At 42.4% G+C, this 26,649-nt stretch overlaps 2 protein-coding genes across 3 annotated transcripts in view; both read left to right on the top strand.

Annotated features, from left to right (window-relative positions):
* Positions 1 to 9,218, top strand: part of ccnjl (cyclin J-like) — a 44,225-nt gene extending 35,007 nt beyond the window's left edge. For both annotated transcript variants that reach the window (XM_015944078.3, XM_015944087.3), the window contains exons 4-6: positions 4,066 to 4,365; positions 4,442 to 4,601; positions 5,810 to 9,218. In XM_015944078.3, coding sequence (XP_015799564.1) covers positions 4,066 to 4,365; positions 4,442 to 4,601; positions 5,810 to 6,326 — 977 coding nt within the window. In that variant the 3' untranslated portion in view covers positions 6,327 to 9,218. The remainder of the gene's footprint in view (positions 1 to 4,065; positions 4,366 to 4,441; positions 4,602 to 5,809) is intronic.
* A 4,990-nt stretch (positions 9,219 to 14,208) lies between these two features.
* LOC107375524 (gastrotropin) lies at positions 14,209 to 15,665 on the top strand. The gene is made up of 4 exons (XM_015944100.3): positions 14,209 to 14,320; positions 14,411 to 14,571; positions 14,663 to 14,752; positions 14,850 to 15,665. The coding sequence occupies exons 1-4, from the start codon at positions 14,254 to 14,256 to the stop codon at positions 14,907 to 14,909; spliced, it is 378 nt and encodes a 125-aa protein (XP_015799586.1). The 5' UTR covers positions 14,209 to 14,253; the 3' UTR covers positions 14,910 to 15,665.
* Positions 15,666 to 26,649: the final 10,984 nt, after the last annotated feature.

Here is a 26,649-nt window from a genome sequence, read left to right on the forward strand (position 1 = left end):
GATTCTCCGCCTTCATGCGTTCTCTCTCCTGCCTTGCTTTGATGATAGGTCACATCTTCAGTGATAAAGCTTGCACCTTGTGGGAAGATGCTTTGACAAGTGAGCAAACTCGGCCTATCAAATGCTTTGAGAACAGCAGAAGCTGCCACCTGTCTGATTGCTCCACCTTTAACTGTAGTTTGATAATGTCAATAAAACTCCTACATCAAGTGTGTGGTTGCCATGGTTTTAGATTTGAAGATTAACTCCACAGAGGCTTTTTGTTGCTCTCAGCTTGAACGTAACTTTTTAATCCTAGCAAGGATGTGCATTTCTAAGTCTACTATCATCAAAGAGTGGCACTTAAGCAGTTGGTTGTATTTTATATGCATGTATGTGTACATCAAGGATGGTTTAACTCATCATTTTCTTTGCAATCAGCAGCTACAAGCACATTAATGGACATTATCTCCATTTAAGCTGTCTGAATGATGGTCATCGGTGTTGGCAAAATGTCAGTAACCTGCTCTGTGTTTTACATTCGAGACACTTCAGTTCTGATTAATTCAATATATTCATTCTAATTTGTAATGTTTTAAGAGATTGAGAATTGGTACTGCAGCTTGTTTCATTTTGAGTCTTCACTAAGAGCTGTGTGTGCGTGTGCGTGTGTGCAGATCTGTAGACGAGTAACCCGACACCCTCCTCTTCCTCATTCTTAATTCTTGAGAGTAGGCCTCTTGGACCCTTGGATTAAAAGCAGAAACACCCCTCTTCATTGGTCACGTGAACCCCCGGGGCCTTGGGGCTGTTGCTATGGAAAAAGAGTACGTCTTTGGATGGGGAGGAGGGTGGGATTGCTACAATGACATCGCTCTTATGACTGAGAGAATGTGGAGAAATGGAGACTGAGCCTAATGGGTTTATTTTTTATAGATTAGAAGGTTTGATTAATCCACTGAAATACACTTAGTAATACTGGATGGTGTATATGTAGCATGTCTAGAAGTCATCCCGATGTCTGAAACGTAACACTAAATCTGATTATTAAAGAGACAATGTGTAGTTTGTACCATTAATCTCTGGAAATATTCATCAAAACGTTTTTGAAAATTAAATAAATGATGTACAGTTGTTAAATAATGTTGGCAGCTTCGTAACATAACCATGAAAATTGGGTCTAAATGACATAAGAGTGGGTCTAATGGTGGTTTTCCAGGAGCACTACTCAGCCTGAAACAGCTCTATACACACCTGGAGAAGGCATTCTACCTTTTTGAATTCAATCTGACGAAGTGCTCATTTGAAATTTTGCTCCCTGGGATTTTTTTATCCCAATGGCCATCTGTTAGTGAGGTCTTACTTGAACACAAAAATACCACTTGCTTGCAATGATTTAGGCACGCACTGGCCTCTACTGCCAGGGAGAATACATGTTGTCACTTTAAATACTCTTGTGCCCAATAATTTACCATGTAAGCAAACTAAACATGCTGAGTTGCATTTCTATTACCTAAATCTTTGTTTTACTGCCTTTTTTTCACCAATGAATAATTATATTTCAGCAGTGATGTTGGTAAAATTAGCATATTGACTCAAGCGATCCATTAATCTTTATTTATATGCTGAGGTTTGTAAATTGGGGAAATGCAACATATTTTTAGTTGGAGGAAAAAAGCTGTGAAACTCCTGATTTATTACTTTTTCCTGATTGTGGGCGATGGTTAGCCTAGTGAACTAGACCAAATTCTTGCTTTGCAAAGTTTGGTCTAGGCATGCTCCATTGGAACCTCCGCAGCTCCTACCAGGACTCTGGCTAGCCAATCACAGCTCTCTAGAGGGGTTTCAAACACATAAAGAGCTGTGATTGGTCCATAATGGTGGGCCAGTCATAGTGCTCTATCTGCTTAGTGAACAAATCACAGAGCTTTATCTGCTTTGTGGGCCAATCAGGGCACTCTATATGCCTGGTGGGTGGGATGATGCAACAGAGTGAAACAAGAGTATGTCACATTCATTGTCCAGTGGAATGCGGAGATCATTTGAAAGACAACGGTAGAACCCGCCCCACAACCGAGAGCAGTCAATGGAGCATGGCCAGACTAAATAATACATTTATTTAGTCTGGCTTGCCAGGCTAGGTGATGGTGGCACAGGAGTCAGTCTGTCGCTGTGTCCTTGGGCAAGACACTTAACCCACCTTGCCTGCTGGTGGTTGTCTGAGGGACCGGTGGCGCCTAAGTAAAGCAGACTTGCCTTTGTCAGTGCGCCCCTGGGCAGCTGTGGCTACGATGTAACTCATCACGACCAGTGTGTGAATTCATTCATTCATTCAAACTTTATTTCAGACAAGGGATATGTCCATAACAAGAATAAAATAAAAGTAAAAACACATTCTAATTACAAACCATATAGGCAGTGGTTCCAATGTTTAAAAAGGACTGAGGAGTGCCTCGTGTCACTGTAAGTTAACGATGACAGTGCTCTAACAACAGTGTTAGCTGACAAACTCAGTTGGCAGATGAATTTATACATGAAGAGCCTCAGAAGCGCATGAAAAGTAGGGATGTTACTCACAACAAACATGTGACTACGTTTACATGCAGCCAATATCCGGGTTATGATCGGGTTAAGGTCGGTATTCGGGTTTCTGAGTTGATCAGAATAACCCGTTTACAAGCAAATAGAAAGAGTTACCCCTAACTTGCATAACCCGATTTAAATGCGGACGTTGGGGTAGTGTCAGGACGTATGGACTACGTCCAGACGCAATATGCGTCAATTCCGGTTCTTCTTGTTCCGGTATCCGTGAAAACAACAACATGTTTCCCAGTTCGGAAGAGATAGCGACCGCGTTTGTTTGTGCTCTAGTTTCCTCGTCACTCCAAAAGTGTGGTGCTGTGCCGCGACTCGCCATGTTTCTCCCAACTTGTTGTTTACTTCTGGTGTTCTGGTGCATACAAGACGTCTCGCTACTCAAAAGACCAAGATTCCTTGCGAACAGAGCATGCGCAGAACACACGCTTTGATGGGGATATCCCGGTATGCGTTTACACGACCAAACATTCGGGTTAGAAAAGGATTACCCCAGGTGTAGTAACCGGGTTTTAAAAACCCGGTTATGAGCATATCCGGGTTTTTGGCGGTGTTTACATGGACCTGCGGAACCAGGTTATTGTGAATATTCGGGTTTTAAAAGGGTTACTGGCTGCATGTAAATGCATTCATATAGTTGCACCACAAGTGGGCTGTATAGAGAGGATTACAAAAGGAACGAAAGAGGGACACTTTAACAGGATCTGAGCACATGCCAAAGTTTCGTGCCAGAGTGTTTAGCCTGCATGTACAACTTACCGCATTGCCTCTTAATATCCTCGTCATCACAGAGGCCACTTCTTAAAATGTGCCCCAAGTATTTCACTTTGCTTACCACTTCGAGGACCTGATTTGTTAAGTTAAAAGATGGAAAATTAAGCTTCAGGTCCCCTTTAGTAGCAGCAATCATAACCACACTCTTTTTAGGGTTAAACAGGATGTCAAATTGCTCACCATACTTAGCACATGCCCTGAGCAGCTGCTGCAGGCCTGCGCTATAGGGAGACATGAGGACTAGGTCATCTGCATATATTAAATGATTTACAAGGCGGTCACCCACCAAGCATCCAGTCTTACTATCATTCAAAGTAACAGACAGCTCGTCATGGTACAGGTTAAAAAGGACAGGAGACAGAATCCCACCTTGTCTGACTCCATTCAATACAGAGAAAGGTTCAGACACTTCTCTGTGAATGTGTGTGTGAATGACTGATTGTGATGTAAAGCGCCTTGGGGGGTTCCAGGACTCTAGAAGGTGCTATATCAAATACAGGCCATTTACCATAGTCAAAATGATTCAAATGTTGAGTATTTGCTTGGTTAAGGGTTTCCAGAATGTCGATTGTTTTTGTTTACTTTCTTTAGAATTGGAGACTAAACCACACAGTGTTTAATTTGTTTCTCTGGATCTTTTAAAGCTTGTTACTTTCTAGCATTATAAATGAATGAAACCACCCTTAACAAGTCTTGACTTCCTTTACTCTTTGCTAGGTAAATTTGAGGAGAAGGAGGACCGGGTTCCCAAACTGGAACAACTTAACTCCCTGGGCTTTATGTGCAGCCTGAATCTTGTTCTTAACAAGAGAGATCTGATCAAAATGGAGCTTTTGCTGCTGGAGACCTTCGGCTGGAACCTGTGCATGCCCACGCCCGCTCACTTTATTGACTACTATCTCCATGCGGCGGTGCAGGAGGGCGACCTCTACAACGGTTGGCCACTGTCCTCCATCTCCAAGACCAAGGCTTTCATGGACAAATACACTCATTACTTCCTGGAAGTGTCTTTGCAGGGTGAGTTTAGAAAGAAGACGGTTTAAGTTTGGTCAGAGTTGGATACGTGATGTTGTTTTTTTACATTTTCTTGTAGATCATGGCTTCCTGAATTTCAGACCATCCCAAGTTGCTGCTGCTTGTGTGGCAGCATCTCGTATTTGCCTTCAGATTTCTCCAAGCTGGACCACTGCTCTTCATCTGCTAACAGGGTACTCCTGGGACCACCTCACCCAGTGCATTGAACTCATGCTGCTGTAAGTCGCACCATTAAACACAACAATGTCCTTAATTATGAGTCTTTCTTTATAATAGACCCATCATCTTTTTATTTGCCAGTTGTGAATTTTATCTCACCCATTCCTGTAAGCAGTTGAGGCTTTCCAGCATGTGTGTCTTCACACAAAGACTGTTCAGGTGTAGCGGATAGCTTCAGATTTGTGTCGTTAAACAACCATAATTAGCTTGTGAAACTAGTGCTGAGTCAGCTGCAGCTCGTGTTAATCTGAGTAGTTGTTTGCACATGTTCAAATTATTGGTCTGGGAGTCAAGAGGGTGGTACAAAGTAGTCTTTGTTCTACTAATGGATCTATTTTAAGCCCAGGCCACACTGTGCGTTTTTCGGCCGTCCTAGACAAATCTGTCGTCGTGAACAGCATCGTGACAAAAACCGTTGAGCGTGAGGGTGATTTGCAAGTCTGTGGCCATCCAGTGTGATTGGCTCTGCGACAACTTATTGAGCACCCTCATGACCAAAGTTAGCCTCCAACAGTCTTCAAGCACTACTTAAAAACCTATGACTCATGTTTGCAATTGACCAATGAAAATACACCCAGGGAGTGATGTGGACAACTAGCGATGAGAGTACAGTACGAGAGTAGAATTGGCAACAGTGGAAGCGGTTTGGAACAGAAGTGTTAACAGCAGCACTTTTTTCTTTTCAGCTTTGTTGTTTTGGTTAGCTGTCGGTTTTGAGAGATGTACGCTTTCAGGGGGTGTGTGGGTGTGTGTGCGCTTGTGAAGTTAGTGTCCTGCTAGAACAAGTCATTGTGCAGTTTGGCTCACTGGACCGTACAGTGTGCCACAAGCAGTCCTGTGCAACAGCCGAAACACACAATGCCCCCCTCCCCCCATTAGTTTTATGTGCTATCTATTAGTATCTGTTTTCCCATCATATACATTTTGTCACTGGGTGGTGTTCATATGAACACACACACACACACACACACACACACACACACACACACACACACACACCCCACATACACCATACACACACACCACACACACACACACACACACACACACACACACACACACACACACACACACACACACACACACACACACACACACACACACACACACACACACACACACACAGAAAGGTGGTTACATTTGTGATTTATAGTTGCCTTGCTTTCATATCTGACTTGCTTTATTCTCTTTGCTGTGGTAATGACAGAGCTCATGACAACGACGTGAAAGAGGCCAATAAAACCAAATCCACCCCCCCTCACCGGCCCACGTCTCTGCAGTCCCAACCCCAGACTTCTCACCTCTCTCCAGTGTCGGCCATCCAGAGACCAGCATCCTCCAACACCTCCTCCACACCACAGTTGCTCTTTCAGCCCGACGGCTTCCCTCACCTCTCCCAGCATTCCCCGTCCCTGTCTCAGCTGCAAGTACTCGCTGACTCTCAGGTTTTGGGACCAGTAGTAAACATGTCTCAGGACTTCCTTCAGAACCACAGGGTGGGTCTGCTAACGGGGGCGCCCTCCATCACTCCTGGTGGAGCATTCCCTTCCTACTCTAGTCTTACTTCAGGTCTCCAGCCAGCAGCCCGTGCTCTGCCTCTCCAGGGCCCCATCTCTGTGCAGATGGCCCTTGCAGGAGAACCACGACACTGCCTGAGCATGGCCTACAGTGGTGGCTATCTGGGCTCACATCACACGTTCACTGCTGGTTGCTTTGATAGGTGACGCCAGGAGACGGAGGGGGAAGGTAAACCTTTGCGGGAGTCCACTGCAATGCTTCTGACTTCGATCCCAACCAGGAAACACCCACTTGCAGACCTCCTTTCTCTCTCCGTCGACACGGCGACACCTTCGGTCCTGCCAGCTTCCCCGTCCCGCTCACAGAGACGGCTCAAACGCAAGCAGAGGTTCAAAGGCAAAACGGATCCGGTGGAAGTCATCACACTGACGTGACAAATGCATAACTGCCTCATAATAAATACTGAGGCACAGCAGACATTTTACCGCCATATACTGAACAGAGTCTATAAATCTGTTATTATGAGACTGTCATCACTGTGAATGAGATGAAAGCAGCAGTGTGATCATACACCCACCTCATTCAGTGCCTGTTCTCAGTTGTGTGTGATCGCTGAGCCAGTTTTAGAAATGCACCGAACACCAAGTATCTGGTAAGCCCATCTTGCTGCTTGATGTTTTGTTTCTAGTTCTCATCCCAAAAACGTAACACATTTCATAGAAAATTTAATTTAGATCCTTTTTTTAATCCAAGCTCTCATTTGACTAAAGATTGAAAATGGCCCGTTGCTTATTTTGAAGAGCTTAAAGAGCTGTTTGCCTGTGGAATTTATTTCTCCTAAAAATCTGCAAACATCTGATGTAATGAGCTGAAAGGCTCCTCTGGGGACTCCTCACAACACAGGACCCCAGCAGAGACCAAGGATTCATTGTTTAGTTCACAGCAGGCGATGTTCATGGCTCAAACAGGCCTGCAGTGTTCACTTTTGCATTTCCTTCTCTTTTATTTCCAAAGTCGAGCCTTGTGACAGAATTCACACACACAGATGAAAACGTGGCTCCTCGTATACGTTTGAGACTCCAGCACCACACAGATGGGTGTGACTGAACCAGCACGGTGGAGGAGATACGGACGTTGGTTGTGTGTTGAACATACAAAATGCTGCTGCCTTTAAAATAGTTGGTTCTGTATCTGTGTTAATGACTCCCAATGTTTACATGAACCATGATCAGGGACTTGATCAAGATTACTTGAATACGATGCCATTGAAACATGCCATAGCTTTTATTTATGTCTTTTTGTTCTTATTTTATTCATAGGTTTTGTTTGAAATAGTGTAGCTTTTTATACCAACGTAGGAACCCACTATTAGTTAGATGTAGTTTTGTTTTTGTAGAAATTAATGCTCAGGTTCTAAGGCGGAAGTTTTCTTCCTTTTCCTTCATTGTTCTGTGTTCATGGTGCTTTAATGTAGATGCTAATGCAGCATCTGTGGGGGCTGCAGTATCCCCCTCGTCACTGGACTCTTCTCTGTGGTTATCATAGGTCTCACACATAAACATCCGCAGCCAGTCATCTGTAATTGCTTCCCAAATTTACAAAGCTGCAATCCCCGATCTTCTAAACACGACTAGGTTCTTGGTGCTGATCACAGGGTTACCCACTGGTTGTCAAGGTGATGCTTTAAACATGTGGACCTCAAGGTTAGCCTTGTTTTGACTGGATTAGGGCTGCAGTTAATCTCCAAATATCAATACAAAAATACAATGTAAATGTCAAAGTTCTTCTGTCAAGGTTTGATAAATGAACCAGATTAATAGACTAAACTTTCTAGTTTTAATGAAAATAAAAAATTAAACAAACCAGTTTTAAATGAATGTTTGGGCCCTTTTGAAGTATTTTCCTGTGAAAAAGTTCTGAGCGTTAACGATCCTAACCACGTTTAGATGCAGCTCTCTGCTTGGAGAAACCGAGTTCTAACGTCTGATGAGCTAACGGCTACTTCAAGCTAGTGTGGATATCGTGGTTCCAGACTCTGGAACCTCTGGAGGCATCAGATTGTTGTTGCTGTTGGGGATGTTAACGCCTTTAACTGTACAGCAAAGTAAAGGTTTCTCACACATTTTACACTGATTGCAGCCCATTGATGGCAGCAGTGCACTTTGGTCTTTGCTGAGCATCAGTTAGCCTTCAGTTTATTATTCCTGTATGGACTAAACTCTGTTTCTCCAAACAGAGGCTGTTCAGGAAGCTGTCTTATTGTTGTAACTGAAACCCCTCAGAACGACTCAAAAAAATCCCTTCGAGTGCTGTAAGAAACACCAGTAGTTAAAATCTTCAGGCTGGTTTAACACACTGTTGTGTATTGTTGACACTGGACATCCCCGTCGTGTTTGTGCCTTGCTCTCAGCAGCTCTCGTGCTTCACGTGTGACCCTTCTGTTCCAGCACCGCTCAGACAGCACTACATGAAGCCTCACCTCCACATAAACACCAAACCCATACAGCTGATGTGTTTACATCAGAGTCTATGCTTTTCTAACTTTGTGTATTGTTTCATTATTTCCTACATTCCCTTTGTTCCAATTATGTTTTAGTCCGATATCTTTCATGGTGGTGATTTGTACACGTTGTTTTTGAAGTTGGCTCTTTTCCTCATATTTCAGGAGCAGCTTCAGATCGAGGGTGTCAAAGGTGCAATAAGATGTTTTTGTTTTGTGTTCCTCCCTGACCACAACCGTTACCGTTCCACCACTTCCTCTCTTGTAACTTATTTTTGATCAACATGTAGTTTGACTTGATCTCCTCTGAAAGCCAGTAGACTGGATATGGTGATTATGCTGCATATTGCAGCCACAAGCTAGGAGTGATGATACTGATGTGTTTTTAGAGTTTCACGGCGCCTTTTTCCTCCTCCGGACCATAAGTGGTGCCGATGCCACTCACACGAGTGCTCTTGTTCTGTTGAAACGCGATAACCATAAGCTTCCTTTTTTTCTTTCTTTTTTGATTCTTTTGTGTAGTCGTGATTTATGTGACACTGAATGATGAATTGTTTTATCACAGTGCCGTGAAAGAATAAACACACAAGTGAGCTGAGATTCAGAGTGGTTTTTTTTTAGTGAAGAGCCTGAAGCCTTAGGGAGCATTATGCTTTTCCCTTCATTGCTCCTGTTGGTTTAATGGGAAGACGATCCAGCATCTCGTGCAGGTTTTATGTGCAGACTTCCCAATGTGACCACATGCTGTTGATTCAACACCATTCACTAAATCCTATTGGAATGTAAACAGGCTGATTCACTCCTAGTTTTATGGCATTTCAATTTCATGGATTCACTTACAGAGCTTTGCTTGAACCTCCCGAGTTTATAGCAAATTTAATTTAATTCGGTTTATTTTTTAAGCATCCACTCAAAACAAAAATCACCTCAGAGAAAAACAAGTCCACATTCAACCTTACAGTAAAGGGCCAGGCCAGTTGTCATCGCTGGAAGATGAAGTTAATGGAACCCCAAAATGGACAGAAGATTATGGTCAGGGCTAGGAATGAGCAGCTTTAACCATTTTAAAAATCATTCGTTCCTAAGTGTGGACGAGGAATCTGTGTCATGGATGAAAGCTAGAAGCTGGCTCAGCAGGTAAGAAGAACTGAAAGCTTTGCCTCTTGTTCTACCTTTAAGAAAAAAAAAACATCCAGTAATCATGCCTTGGAATAATGAAATGTTCCCTGCATCAAGATGTCCTTAATGAGTAACTAGAATTTTATCGGATTGGGGACTAATCAGTTGAATGGAACTGATGCAAAGACTGCGACTGATGTTCTCTACAGGGATTTTTTTTACAACTATTGCTAATTTCCAACCTTTGTCCTTATCGAATGTTTACATGAACACTATAGTCACAAAAAACATAGATAAGCTAATCTACAGAATGCTGCACAGAAACACATGTACATAACTGCACAGTAGCTTTTTGTTCCAATAGAGAACGGTTGTCCTATAGTAGCATGTTTGATATGAGTCCAATTACTCATCCTGGTCTAGAATACACCAACATGATCACTGAGGGCCAGTTCCTCCATGTCTGCGTAAGTCCCTTCATATAATGAGTTTAAATCATAAACATTTAGTTGAATTATCCCGTTTAATTTGTATTTATGGGATGATAAACAAAACATCAGCTGTGAAGAGTTCAGCCTCTGCTGATGCTGAACTCCACCTCCACAGCTCACTTACAGCCTTCTATGTTGTGACACATTCGGCCCACTCTGAGATGGGACACGTCTAACACTTAAGACTTTATGCTCCAGTATAATACTGTCCACACACACACACACACTCCAGTATAATACTGTCCACACACACACATACACGCACTCACACACATTACATGAACCCACAGAAATCACTGAGCTTTGGCTTTGCTGCCTCCAAAACATTATAAAAAAGACAGTAGCAGAGCAATGACCTGAGGAACAAATGACTCCCCCCCCCCCCCCCCCCACACACACACACAGCTGATTCTTTATTCAAACTAAAGTTTGCTTATCAAATCCTTTTAAAAGACTATGACAGCTAGTGATCCCTCCTTGTTTCAGCTTTGCTCAGTTTTCTACAAACCGCTTCAGGTTTTGTGTGATTCTGTGGAGCTCAGGTATAAATTGCTCCTTTGAAATGCAAACAGATTTTTCTGTTATATTTGAGGAATAATGACTCTGAGGTCCATTAGAAAGCCTTTGGGCATGCAGGTGGAGCACTCAGGTGGATTATGAGTATGTTTAGAACCATCATGATGCCTTGGCTTTGAGGGCTCTGGTTGGTTTTTCTACACAAATGATTTATAAGCATCCAGATTCTGTTACCATTTAGTGCAACCTTCCCTTTTAGAAATAAAATGTTCCTCCTCTCACGGGCTGCAACATGGAGTTCACATAGATAGTTGGAAAACTTACTTTTAATCACAAGCTAAGCAAACAGCTTTCTAGTGATTTCCTGCTACATGTGAGTCTTTTTTTCATATAAAATGCTCAGGTGTCAGCAGGTCACAGGAAACAAACAATGCTCTCATCTTGACTGGAAAATGGAAAATGGTCTTATCCGTTGTTATGTCATGTGTTCTTCACCTCAGTGACAAAAAACTAGGATGGTAGCTAAACATTTACACAGAATCAAAAATTCTGAACATCGTCGTGCACATTCATTGGATCACATCTACTTGATGGGATGAAATTAGCACCTGAAGTTACAGAATCCCCCCAAAAATGACTGAAGTTTTTTTCCCACCCAGCAGACAATCTGTAAATAAAGAGGTGGAGGAACCAGTGACTGTAGAAAAGAGGTACAGAGAGGGGTGGGGGTGGGTTGATCATGCTTCAGGCTATCCCGCTGTAAGCTTTTGTGTTCAGAGGTAAGGAGGGAGGGTCTCCTTGAGGGGTAATTGAAAACAAACAATATTGGGTGGGGATGTGGAGCACTACTTGGTGTACAGGTGGAAATTGGTGGACGTATCTACTTAAAATTTAACTATCTGTTGTTTTAGATCAGATGCTTTATATTTCCTTAAGGATGGTATAATAAAGATTGTTTAAATACTGCAGCAGGACAATAAAGTGGAGGAAGTAGATATTTCTATTTGTGATTATTTGACAAAATATATTTATTATTAATAATAAATCATCATCATTGCATTAAATTAGATTTGTGTATTGAAGTTCTTTGTAGACTTTTAGGATGTTAGCTAGGGGCCCTGGAGTATCAGGGTAGGATAATGTTTTTTGTTAAGGACAGGAGCGCCCTCTAGTGACCAAGACTGTTGGTCACCTTTGGTCAGACTACTGTACCTAAACGTTGTTCCACTTCTGCCCAATAAAAGCTCAAACGCACAGAAGCTTTCTGCGATTACCAAGTTTCTCAGTAGTCTCGCCAAATTAGATCTGCATTTTATTAAGTCTCTCTCTCTCTCTCTCTCTCTCTCTCTCTCTCTCTCTCTCTCTCTCTCTCTCTCTCTCTCTCTCTCTCTCTCTCTCTCTCTCTCTCTCTCTCTCTCTCTCTCTCTCTCTCTCTCTCTCACACACACACACACAGTCCATTTTGTATATTATGTGTAACTCATTGTGTGATTTGAATCAATCAAGCTTTATTTATAAAGCACTCTACACACATGGAGTGACCACAGTGCTGCACATAGTAGAACTAAATCATTAACAAAAACAATGCCAGCAATAAAAGATAAATAACAATAAAACACATATTTCAGTGTTAAAAACACTCTGAGGATTTCTGCTCATTCTGTATTAAAAGCCAAGCTAAAAGATGGGTCTTTAAAAGAGACTTCAAATCAGCAGCGTCCAGTTCCACAGCTTGGGAGCAACAGCTGAAAAAACTCTGTCTTCCTGGGTCACGGGGCGAGTCCTGGGAACTTAAGAGAGCAGCTGGCCTTCAGCTGTCTGAGTAGGCGCTCTGGTAGGTCTGAGGGTGCCTGACCACTCAGACATTTAAAACCCAAGATTATAATCTTAAAATCAGTCCTAAAACATACGTACAGCCAGTGCAGTGAGGACAGGATAGGGGTGATGTGATTGCATTGTTTGCGACCTGTTAGTACACGGGCAACATCGTTCTGGACAAAGCTGTGGGCGCCACACGTGAGAGTTTTCCCTAAAACTATCAGCTCAGTTTCGTTTTCATTCATTCAATTACATCCAAGCTTTAATGTCAGCTAAACAGCTGACCTGATTTAGAACCATACTACCGGTCGATCTCAATGGGAGGTAAATTTACAGATTATCCGCAAGGCAATGGAAGGGCAGACCACACTTTCGAAGGATCGACCCCCGGGGAATCATAGATGGAATAAAGTACCAACATTATTCTTATGGCCCGTCAGACTTTCAGCAAAAGATGGTAGCAACTTCCAGTCTGAGTTAATTTATGTTGAGATGATGCAGTCCCTCTGTGCAAATCCTCCTTTTATGAGCTTTTACAGATGAAAATGTGTAAACACCAGCTGTCAAAGGTCAAACTCCTTCTGCCTACTGAGCCAGAGGGGTGGGAGGATGATCTTAAAATCTGGCCAACGCTAATGAGTGGAGTGGATTGCTCCACTTGCTGCCACCTCCCCTTGATTATGGAGCAAGCCAATCAGAGCCCTGTTGGCCTCCTTTAAAAGACTCACCAGGGCAGGCGTGTTTAGGCTTCTGATTGCTGTTACTCCGTCAGTCTTTTGATTACTGCCATCCCATCAGCATAGGATGACTACTCCCTTCCTTCCACAAGCTGAGGAGGTTGGTGGAGTTTGGGCCTTCTCTGTCTGCCCCAAGTAACGCATAAGGAGGGGGCACAAGTAACGCATAAGGAGGGGGCACAACTGAGGAGCAGCCAGCTTTGGACAACGCTCATGGAGCCATTGGCGGAGGCGCATACCGGGACACAGGAGCCACCGTGGCAGGCTAGGATGGCGCTGGGATGTCTGATGGACGGCAAACTAACAGCATTGATCTGCCAGAGCTGTGGGACCAAAAGGCGCTCTGTTGTGACTGAAACCTGCGGAGAGACTATGTTTATCGGCTGGCCATGGAATTCCCTGGGATTACCCCCTAAGATCTGGCCCAAGTGGCTGGGGAGAGGGAAGTCTAGGCCTTTATGCTTTGGGAGTGACCCGGCCCTGGATAAGCAGATGAAAATGGATGGATGGATGGTAAATGGTCTGTATTTGTGTAGCGCCTTCTTAGGGTTCTAAAACCACCCGAGGTGCTACACAACACAATCAGTCATTCACACGCACATTCTCATGATGGATTGATGGATGGAAAGCTCCAGTAATCTGTCTGGGAATGATCTGCAGCTCAAGTTGAAGTTGGAATCTTTTATAATTGATCTATTTATGAACAGAAGCTGACAGAAGTTTTAGTCACTGACTGTATCTATACATGTGAAATGTTTTAAAATATCTTACTGTTTCACATTTTGAGGTAAACGCGTGGCTTATTTAGCACAAGTATGAGCAAAGTTCCGGGTGACACAATGCTTGGGGGAGTCACATGATGAGGTGAGAAAAGAGGCAGGTTTGAAGATTTTAGCCACTCCTTCCTCAACTCAAAACTCCTTCCTCGTGTCCTCTCTCCTCAGCTTTCATCATGTCATTCTCTGGGAATTATGAGCTTGAGAGTCAAGAGAACTATGAGGAGTTTTTGGAAGCAATTGGTATGATTTTTCCGTTTTCGATGGATCTATCAGTAAACGTTTGAGATCGATTGATTTTCTTGTACTGTGAGCTGTTTGCCTTCTTTCCAGATTTTCTCAAAGCCAAGTCTGCTGAGAAAATGGAGATTCGAATTATTCAGGATGGGGAAAATTTCGACTGGCTTCAGTTTACCAAATCCTGGAAATGGACCAGTGAGTTCACCTTGGGAAAGGAATGCGAGATGACATCCATTAAAGGCAGCACGTTCACGGTGAGTTAGCAGCGTTCCACTCAAAGACATGATCATTTACCTTTTCAAATTCTCACTGATAAGGGCTTTTGAATAATTTTCTGACATTTAGGCTCATCCAAAAATGGAAGACGGGAAGATTCTGGTGGAATTCCCAGAGTACAGTTTCTCAGCTGAGCTGGTTGATGATAAACTTCTACTGGTGAGAAAACCCAACAGCATGGTGTGACCCGAGTTAAATTTTTCATTTTCTGATCCTAGATCACTTTTCCTTCTGTTTTCTGCTCCTAATCCTGCAGACTTCTGTGACTCGGGGAGAAAAGGGAGTGACGTTTAAAAGATGTTTCAAGAGAATCTAGTGTTGCAAGACTCAACATGTTTCAGTGAAAAAAACAGCTCGTTCCTGGACTAAATAGACCATCTAGACTGCAGTGAAAATGAAATTACATCACTTTATGTAATTATTGCATCACAAGTCACAAGAGTTCTGTTGTTGTGGGTTCTGCATGAAATTTTACAGAAGTGATTAAATGATTCAAAGTCTCACATGATCAGCGGATCTGGTTTCATAACTGATCCATTAAATACGGCAAGTCACTGTTTAATTATATTCTATAACTCTGAAACATAATGAATATTATGTTAGTCTACACAGCTGTTTATTTTAGGTCTTCTCTAAACTTCTTACGGTGATGTATGTGATTTATGTAATTTAACCCTAACCCTACACTGATTTGGTTTCTGTGATGAAATCTTTATGCTGCAGTAAGCTTGGCGACACCACAGCATGACAGGTAGATGATGCTAAAACAGCACACCTATAGTCTGTGATGACCTGCATGTGACGAACATTAGGGGTTGATAAAACACTAAGATCGTTCTCTGACATCCTTTAGCTTAATCCAGCCCGTGTCAGATTACTATGCTTGTGTGGTTCCTGCTCTTTGAAGAAGATCAGACTGAGCATCAGACTGCACGCCTGTTTCCCTTGTAAGAAGGAAAATAAGAAAAAGATTCAAAGACATCCAGAGACCATCTCACTTGTTTATGGAATATGTTTTTCACCACAGTTTCCTTTCTAGTTAAATAAATAAAAATGGGTTTGGTGCTGAAAATGTGACTCTTGGATTTTTGTTAGTAAATAATTCTACATAAAAGATTATGTAAATACTACTACTACTACTACTACTACTATTATAACACAATAACTATACTACTACTATTACTACTACTACTTCTACTACTGCCACTACTACTACTACTACTATAACATAATAACTATACTACTACTACTATTACTACTACTATTATAACATAATAACTATGCTACTACTATTACTACTACTACTACTTCTACTACTGCCACTACTACTACTATAACATAATAACTATACTACTACTACTACTACTATTACTACTACTATTATAACATAATAACTATGCTACTACTATTACTACTACTACTTCTACTACTGCCACTACTACTGCTACTACTATAACATAATAACTACTACTACTACTACTACTACTATTATAACATAATAACTATGCTACTACTACTACTACTACTACTTCTACTACTGCCACTACTACTACTACTACTATAACATAATAACTATACTACTACTACTATTATAACATAATAACTATGCTACTACTATTACTACTACTACTTCTACTACTACTATAACATAATAACTATACTACGACTACTACTACTACTACTACTACTACTACTACTGCTACTACTGTTACTACTACTACTACTACTACTACTACTACTACTACTACTACTGCTACTACTGCCACTACTACTGCTACTACTATAACATAATAACTATACTACTACTACTACTATTACTACTACTATTATAACATAATAACTATGCTACTACTACTACTACTACTACTACTTCTACTACTGCCACTACTACTACTACTACTATAACATAATAACTATACTACTACTATTATAACATAATAACTATGCTACTACTATTACTACTACTACTTCTACTACTGCCACTACTACACCTACTACTATAACATAATAACTATACTACTACTACTACTACTACTACTACTGCTACTACTGTTACTACTACTACTACTAATAATAATAATAATAACAATACAATTAATTTAATGGCACCTTTCAAGTCACCCAAGATTGCCTAGATAGTAAAAACAGGATTTAAAATATAGAAACAAGATCATTCACAGTAAAATCCACATGTGCACCTACAAGCAGCTGTTAGTGAGTACTTTCTGGTGAGAGTTGGTAATCAAGTTTGAAGAAGTGGGGTTTGAGTCTGGATTTGATTTGATGGAGATGGAGTCGGGCGGTCTTATGTTTAGGGGAGGCAATTCCATAGTCTTGGTGCCGAGCAGCTGAAGGTGGGCTCCCATGGGACTGAGGTGTGTTAAAAGGGTGTTCAGTAGTCCAAATGAGGTTGAACGGAGAGTGCAGGGGGGTGAGTGTATTCTTGTAAAGGGTTTTGGGGGTAAACAGGAGCTTGTTGGTGGAGCGCTTTGTAAGTGAAGAGGAGGTTTTTGTTGTGGATGCAGAACTGAGCTGGGTGCCGTGAAGTTTGATTAGAATGGGAGTGATATGGTCAGAAGTTTTAGTGGTGGTGACAATCTGGGCGGCTGAGTCCTGAATAATTTGCCTATTGATGAGCTTGATAGGAACTCCATTTTGGAGGGTGTTGCAATAGTCAATGCGAAAAAATGACAGATTAATTAACTAGGTTTGTTGGCGATGAACGAATTCAGGAGATGTAGCAAAGGTGGATGAAGACATTCTTGGTGATATTACAAATACGTAGTGCAAGTGTAAGGGTGTTAGAGAATCACCCCGAGGCTTTTGACTTGTGTGAAGGATTGAACAGGATCCACATCAATGACAATGGGAGGAGGTGGAGCACGTTGGAGTTTGGTCATGCAAGATTTAGATCTGATGACCAGGGCCTCTGTTTTATTGACATTTAATTTCAGGAAGTTCTTGTTCATCCAGCTCCAGGTGTCTTCCAGAGAGTGAGGAGAGTAGGAGGAATTGTGGTGGTGGGTTTAGAAGAGATGTAGAGCTGCATGTCGTTGGCATAGCAATGCAAGTTTATGCCATAGTGCCAAAGAAGTTTACCTAGGGGGAGAATGTAGACGATGAAGAGAAATGGACCCAAAATGGACCCCTGGGAAACCCCGGGCACCCCGGCTTGTGATCTCTTATTTGCACAAATAGTTGGCGTTGGTGATGTAGGACGTGATCCAGTGAAGTGCAATTCCAGGTATCCCAGTGCCAGCCAGATGGTTCAGGAGTATCGTGTGGGAGATGGTGTCAAAAGCTGAAGTTGAGGTCCAGGAGGATGAGAATAGCCAGCAGTCCAGGGCCATCTGCATGGAGGAGATCATTCGTTATTTTACCAAGGCTGTTTCAGTGCTATGTTTAGAACAGTAATAAAAGTTATTAGCATCAAGGTGGAATTGTAATAGTGTGGCAAACACCTTTTCAGGTGTTTTGGAAATGAAGGAGAGGTTTAAGATGGGTCGGTAGTTATTGAGGTCAGATGGGTTGGCACCAATTTTTTTCAGGATAGGTGTGATTGCAGCCAGTTTGAGAGAGAAGGGTAATTTGCCAGTAGTAAGAGAGGAGTTATTTGTGCATGTGATCATGGGAGAAATAGAAGGAGAGCAGGCTAAGGGAGGTGGGAAGAAGATAAAGATGACAAGAGGTGACTTTGCAGAGGAGTTCAGAGATAGCATGTTTTGATCTTGGAGTAAAGTTGGAAAGAGTGCTAATAAGAGGTTGGCCAGCAGTAAACATCCAAGGTGGACCGTTTGTGGACGTGTAAGGTGAAGCCAGCTGTTGGTGACTGATGTTGATTTTAGAGCTGAAAAAATCCAGAAAGGCAATACACTGCTCAGTGGAGATGTCCGGGGGGAGCGTTTTAGGGGGCTGAAGTAGATGGCTGACTGTTGAAAAGAAGAATCCTATTGTGGCCAGTGATTGCCGGTGATTACAAACAGCTGGGCACGGGAGACTGGCGAGGCAGAAGCCACTGAGGCCATCTTGTGGCCGGAAAGGGGCAAAACACGTAACAGGGACTTTGCATAGGAAGCGCTGTGAATTCATCAAGGAAGGCAGCAGAGGGATTTGGTGGCCTGTAGACAGAGACGGTGATGGTGGATATGGGGCCAGTGAGTTTTACAGGAATGATGGAGGACTATGACAGGAGTGACTCTGATGTTATCACATTGAAGAGGAGCGATGCCACCCCCGATACTTGTCATCTCGGTGAGTCCCAGAGTGGGAAAAATTCTTTTATTTACAAACAAACATGGTCTGCTTATGTTTGAAGACATGTATTATGGTATAAACTATTTTCCATACACGCAGCACAAAGCTCTGCTGCTTCAGACCTTTTCTCTTCACCGTTACTCCTTCTTTCCACAGGAGCCGTCAGCAGCACGTGACTGCAGCAGCACGTCTTGCTTGCATATGCTGCTGCTTGGCCCTTCCCACGAGACGCGAAGCAGCAGGAGAGCAGCTGTCACCGACAGAGCACAAAGTCACACGAGTGACTTCGTCAGTAAACACAATAACAAGCAGGAGAAAATTACAGCATGGCTCCAAAATGTTTGTGTTTTATGTTCAGTCCGTTTTATAATCGCCAATACGGACCTGAAAAACAAAGGAGACCGCTAGCTAGGTGATAACTTCTCAAAGGGCCGCACAGTTAGTAACTTTTTTTTAAAGTAAAGCAACCGGAAGGCAGTATGTTTCTTTATTCTGAAAATCTCGGGAGCTTCGCTCCGTTTCCGTGTCCGATTTCCTGTCTTTTCTTCCCCAAAAATGCCGAACTTGACCCGTTTCAGAGGCGTCACGCGTAGAAAATAGGATAGTCTTCGTCTTTTCCGACAGTGCGAGCTATTTCTCTCCAAGAATTATTAACAACATGTTGATCACAGTGATCTCTGAGAGCTGAATCATACAAATGTCTGTATTTACGAACCTCTGCCATACTAGTCCTTGCCTGTCCGCCATGTTTTTCGGCGTCCGACCGTCCGCGTGGTTAGAAATTTTCCTAGGTGCGCGTTGCGGAAATTTTGGGCCGTGCGGAGACGCGGTGGAGGGGCGTGGTTGTTAAAATGATGCAATTTCGCTGCGCGGAGCCGTGCGGACCTCGTGGACCTCATGGACAAGCACCATCTTACATTGGTGATCTTCTTAGTTCCTACACCCCCAGCAGGTCCCTGAGGTCCAGTGATCAAAGCCTACTGGTTGTGCAGCACCAGGCTAAAGACCAAAGGTGACAGATCATTTGCTGCTGTGGCCCCCAGACTCTGGAACTCTCTCCCCCTGAGCCTGAGATCAGTGGACTCAGTGGTCTCCTTTAAAAAGCAGCTGAAGACTCACTTGTTCAAGCTGGCTTTTGTGTGACCTTCTTCAACCCCTCGCTCTTTATTCGGCTCTCCCCACCTATTCCACCTTCCTCAGGATCCACTGATTTCCCTCTTTCCTATTCACTCTCTCTCTTTCTTAACATTTTTTCTTTTAAATCGCAATTGCTTATTCTTGCTCATTTTAAATATATTTTTAAACATTTTCTAAATGCTTTTTATATTTTTACAATTTTTATATTTTTTGTTTTTGTTTTTGTGAAGCGCCTCGTGATTTTTATCTTGAGAGGCGCTATAGAAATGATATTTTCTTCTTCTTCTGCAGTTAGCTGCTGTTGGATTGGATGGATGAACATCATAATGCTCTGCATGCTGTACCAAGTGTACCGATGGGCATCCTTATGTTCGAACATGGTGTTCGTTATGGCCAAACTGCAGCTTGCACAGAAGTCCAATAACGAAACACCACTCGAGTTCAGATCAGGCGGGCCGTTCCTCCCAATCACACCACTCCAGGTCATGCTGTCATTGCCCACGGGAGCATTGAAGTCCCCCAGCAGGACAATGGAGTCCCCTGATGGAGCACTATCTAGAACAGGGACTCCAAAAAGGGTGGGTACTCTGAACTGATATTTGGCCCATAAGCACAAACAACAGTCAGGACCCGTTCCCCGACCCGAAGGCGCAGGGAAGCTTACCCCCAGGGTAAACCCCAACACACAGGCAGAGAGTCCTGGGGTTAACAAAAAGCCAACCCTAGCCCTCCGACTCTCACCCGGAGCAACTCCAGCAAAGGAGAGTGTCCAACCTCTCTCAAGGACTTGGGTTCCAGAGCCAATGCTATGTGTCGAGGTGAGTCCGACTATATCTAGCCAATACCACTCAACCTCTGCCACAAGCTCCTGCTCCATTCCCGCCAGCGAGGTGACGTTCCATGTCCCAAAAACCAGTTTTCTTGTCCGGGGATTGGACCGCCAAGTCTCCCGCCTCGGTCTGCCACCCGATCCACATTGCACCGGACCCTTCATGTTCCTCCTGTGGGTGGGTCCACAGTTGGATGAGCCCATGTATCCGGTTAGGGCTGGGCCCGGCCGGGCCCCGTGGGCGAATGCCTGGCCACCAGGCGCTCGCTAACGGGCCTCAACCCCAGGCCTGGCTCCAGGGTGGGACCCTGGTAACCCTCCGGGCTGGGTTCTCGGACTCTTTGATTGTATATCCATGAAAGATCCTCTGAACCGTTCTTTGTCTCACCCTTCACCTAAGACCAATTTGTCATGGGAGACCCTACCCCAGACAACATAGCTCCTAGGATCATGAGGGCACTCAAACTCCTCCACCACGATAATGTGACAGTTCAAGGAGGAGCATTTATCTTTTGATTCTCCCTAAATATGGGTTTCTACGAATTATCTTCTGACATTTTGGCTCATCCAAAAATGGAAGACGGGAAGATTCTGGTGGAATTCCCAGAGTACAGTTTCTCAGCTGAGCTGGTTGATGATAAACTTCTACTGGTGATAAAACCAATAGCATTGCGTGACCCAAGTTAAATTTTTCATTTTCTGATCCTAGATCACTTTTCCTTCTGTTTTCTGCTCCTAATCCTGCAGACTTCTGTGACTCGGGAAGAAAAGGGAGTGACGTTTAAAAGATTTTTCAAGAGAATCTAGTGTTGCAAGACTCAAAATGTTTCAGTGGAAAAAAAACTGCTCATTCCTCGACTAAATAGACCATCTAGACTGCGGTGAAAATGAAATTACATCACTTTATGTTATTATTGCATCACAAGACACAAGAGTTCTGTTGTTGTGGGTTCTGCATGAAATTTTACAGAAGTGATTAAATGATTCAAAGTCTCACATGATCAGCGGATCTGGTTTCATAACTGATCCATTAAATACGGCAAGTCACTGTTTAATTATATTCTATAACTCTGAAACATAATGAATATTATGTTAGTCTACACAGCTGTTTATTTTAGGTCTTCTCTAAACTTCTTACGGTGATGTATGTGATTTATGTAATCTAACCCTAACCCTACACTGATTTGGTTTCTGTGATGAAATCTTTATGCTGCAGTAAGCTTGGCGACACCACAGCATGACAGGTAGATGATGCTAAAACAGCACACCTATAGTCTGTGATGACCTGCATGTGACGAACATTAGGGGTTGATAAAATACTAAGATCGTTCTCTGACATCCTTTAGCTTAATCCAGCCCGTGTCAGATTACTATGCTTGCGTGGTTCCTGCTCTTTGTGCACGCCTGTTTCCCTTGTATGCAAGTAAAATAAGAAAAAGATTCAAAGACATCCAGAGACCATCTCACTTGTTTATGGAATATGTTTTTCACCACAGTTTCCTTTCTAGTTAAATAAATAAAAATGGGTTTGGTGCTGAAAATGTGACTCTTGGATTTTTGTTGTTGGTGGGGGTGGACGTCATACCTTTTAAAGACATTTAACTTTTCCAAGTCTGAAGGGTTCATCCGACCTCACAGGAAAAAAAGTTAAAACAATACAAAAATAACTCTTCACCGTTACTCTAAAGCAGCTGTTCACACTTACAGGTCCCAACAGCTCTCCTACAGCTACCAAGACCTCACGTTCTCCAGAGTTTCTGCAGTTAGCTGCTGTTGGATTGGATGGATGAACATCATAATGGTCTGGATGCTGTTGGGTTGTCTTCTTTGACACATTTGTACAACAATGCTTGGAGGTGAGGGACAGTATCTTTATACTGGCAGATAAGAGGGTGTGGGATCCTGCTCTTCAGCCTCTTTAGGAAGGTCTCTGCCAGGCAACTGCTGAGGAGAGTCCAGCTTATCGTTGCTCCTCAGACTCAGCAGATACAATGTGATTTTCATCCTGCATGTGGAGCATTGGAACAGCTCTTTACTCTTGTAAGCATATGTGAAGGTGCAGTAGAAGCAACAAAATAGCGCTTTGAATCTCATTCAGGTTATCTGGAAGCCTTTTTCAAACAGCTACTAGATGTTGTTTTGTCACCTAGAGGGTTTAGTTTGTTGTGGCTGGCAGAACACAAGAGCTGGAGGCTCTGTTTGGTAGAAAACAGAAGCCGAATCCACTTGATCTAAGATGGGAAAATGAGGTGAAGTGTCTGAACAAGGCTGCAGGATAAAATGTGTTTTCAATGGAGTTCGTTGAAGGTTGAACCTTTTTAAAGAGAGAAGTCCTTGAAGCTGGAAGAGAGAAAACACAGAGCTCTTACTGACCTGCTAAACTGCTACCAGGACCTCCTTTCTGACCTCCAGTTTCACTTAAACCTTCAGTTTTAAATTACTTTTCTGTGTTTCTACATGCAGGATGAAGAAAACTCATCAGACTGTATCTTAGCCATGTCTACCAGTGGAGGCTCCAGAAATGTTTTTTTCTGCAGGTGCTATGAAGGAGCTAGTCTTTTTATTGAGGGTGCTATGAAGGAAATGGTCATGCGTACCTATTGTTCTCTAAGACACCTTCAACACTAGCAGATACACATGTGCACAAAACCTCAATAACACCTGAAACAATCATTAATATACATCATAAACATATGAGCAATCGCTGACTTTTCCATGAAATCATAACCACATACAGCCACACAGAAAACCGTCTATAGTGTTTCAAGTAGGGCTGCACGATATTAGGAAAACCTGCGATATTCGATAACAGTGCTTAATGCTGCGATATCGATATTACTCACGATAAATGAACAAATACTAAAGTATGCAGTGTTGATGTCGTCTGGTGTGTGACGTCTGCTCTGGGTTCAAAGCAAACAAAAACTAATGCATGAATTCCATTACAACATAACATTTTTATTGCAAAAATATGCAGCTGCACCTGCTACTGTATTAGCCGCAAAACAACAAACTGCATGCATGCAGATTCTCAGTGACTTTAAAACATCACCTCCACCATAAAACTTTTTCTGATGCTCCAAATACAGAAAAACATCCCTTACCAGGGTTTTTGAATAAATAAAAATATCTGAAAATAAGTTTAAATGTTAAATAATAGTTAACATCACTTAAATGCAACAGCAAATTCTCTCATTGCTACTGAACATGTTCTCCACTTATGTGGTTATGATATAAGGCTGTTGCTGTAATTGGGAAGTGAACTGTGCTGGGCCAAACTAGGAGAAGATTAAGATTTTTTGAGGGAAAGAGAAAAACAATTGTCTACCTTTCAGAAGAGGAACTGGCAAAAAACTACATGGAAAATATGTGAAAACGTTTGTTTTTAACCCCAAATTGAACAAGTTTACCAAGATCTTAAAAAGCAGCTCAGATGATGAAACTGCAACTATGATTCTGATAACAAGCTAACAAATTGAACTAGCTCCTCTAAGATAACTGGCCAGCAGAGCTTCTGACTGACATTTTATGTGCAGCAGCAAATCAACTATCCTGATTAACAAGGTTATAAAAGCTCATAAATGAAAAATCACTTTAATGTGTGGGGGAACTTTTCCAGGCCCTCTTTAGCAGGGTGGGACTGGGAGGAGAGTGCTGTAGCCTTTTAGCTGGAAGCTAACCGGAGCCTGGGGCTAACATCACCACCCGGTGGAACACTAGCGACATGAAGGTGGGTTGGTTCCCCGGCACGTGTCGGAGTCAGCCCGGTAAACATGATTAACGACACCGAGCGGACTCGAGTTCACGTTTGAAAGCAGCGCTGATTCCAGAAACCTCAGCACAAAGTGCGTTCATTGCTCTGAGCCAGCATGACGAACAAGGGAACGGCGCCGCCAAGGGCGGAAATCCCATTTCAATTTTGGGGGGGACAATAAACAGTAAAACTTCAGAGAGTAATTTTTGGGGGGGACATGAAAAAAATGCTCTCTACATACAACACTGTATGTCCTTATAAGAGACTGACCTGAGACTCTGTGCCTGTGTCTGACAGGCTCTGGCTGTCTGTGCTCAAGTGACTGGACTTGAAACCATTTAGAAACAATTTCATAGGCATTTAATTTCTTTCTTATAGATGTCTTTATCAAAATGCAAGTTTCTACTTGACGTTCTGGAGCATTAAAAACGACCTGATGTCTGCCGTTTTTCGTTTCTCTGCCATTTCAACTGACCTGGTCTGCTGACAGTTGGACAGCAACACACACACACAGATGGGATATTGTCATTAGAACGGAGCTGGAGGATATTGATCAACAATAATATCTTGCCAATTTTGTACATCTCCATAAGCATCCTTTCTTTTTGTTTTCATTTCAATAACAAGACTGTGGCCTAAAACGGAATAAGCAATTTAGAATAAAGATTTAAAAGTAGATCGTTAATAGTTGAAGCAACATGTCCTGAAATGACATGGCTATTAGCTGACCAACAGCTACACGTGTGGACGGATGCAAAGCATTCATTTTAAGTACTAAAACATATCTAACTTTTTCACAACAAAGAGAGAGAACATAAAATGTCAAATTAAAATTTTATTAAATCACATAACATGAAAGCTACACACTAAAATCCAAATAGTTCCATATTGATTTTAATATATTTGAAAATTTCCTTCTAAATATGGCTAGAAAAAAAACAAACTTCAAAACAGCTTTCACAAGTCAAGTATCAAAATGACTGAAATCTCTTTAATAAATCATAGAAATGTTTGTAGCTATTAGAGAATAACTCTGTAATATTTAATAACTTTATCTAAGTCCTACTGAACGAAAAGATACACAAAATCTAAAAAATATATTCTTGAAATATTTGTTTCATTTTAATAATAAAAATTAAAAACATTTACTTTAGAAATACACTAAACATATACATACTCTATACTTTATCTTTCAGTTTAATCGATCCCTCACTTTTCTCACTTGTCATAGTGTTTTTGGGTCTGTGTGGTCAACTGGATCTTTGGCTCTATGTTTTACACTGAGAGCTTTGAGCAACTTGCCTCCTCCACACATTTGCTGCAACCAGCTCATCCCTAAGCTGCACGGTGCACCTGCACTTTGGCATATTGTAAACAACTGCAGAGCCTGGGGAAGACGGGATAAGAGCGGTTAAACGCTGTGGTATTCCATACATCGGACCAGTTACTTTTGATTCTACCACATTCATCTGCTAAATAGGATGAAACGTGGACATTTTCACCGATCTATAAATGCTCTGCAGATTCCAGGGGCAGACCGTGAAAGCGTACGTGTCCGGAAAAAGGAACTTTTGGTCACCTTAGTGAATGGAATAATAATAGCGGAATAATCCTGGAATGACCAGAGACCTTGAAGTGGCAACTTTTTTTTTACTGTGGTGGTGGTGGTCTGTCATAAAGGGATCTCCGACTGGTGATCAAAATGTAAAGATAATCGGTGTCTATGTTTGACATTTATGACCACATTTGACATACATATTTAAGTTTGTAGAATAAGCGTGTGATAAATGACTTACTGCTGGAAACTGCTGGCCTTTTGATTCCCCCTTCCTGTGAGCCTGCGGGCTGCTGTGAAGCTGTGAGCGGCGCAAAGCCGGCAGCCCCGCCCGTTGGAAACAGCGCGTGTGGACCGACCTTACCAACTTGAGGAATTGGGGGGGGGGGGGGGGGGGGGACACTATAATTTCTCAACAATGAAAAACACATTGTTTTGAATTTGCAGACTAACTTTTACGTTGTGGTTTCAGAAGACAATACAGGTTTACTGATAGCATTTATGTGTTTACAATAACTTTTGTGGGG

Source organism: Nothobranchius furzeri, chromosome 1 (assembly GCF_043380555.1).
Source record: "Nothobranchius furzeri strain GRZ-AD chromosome 1, NfurGRZ-RIMD1, whole genome shotgun sequence".
Classification (NCBI taxonomy): Eukaryota; Metazoa; Chordata; class Actinopteri; order Cyprinodontiformes; family Nothobranchiidae; genus Nothobranchius; species Nothobranchius furzeri.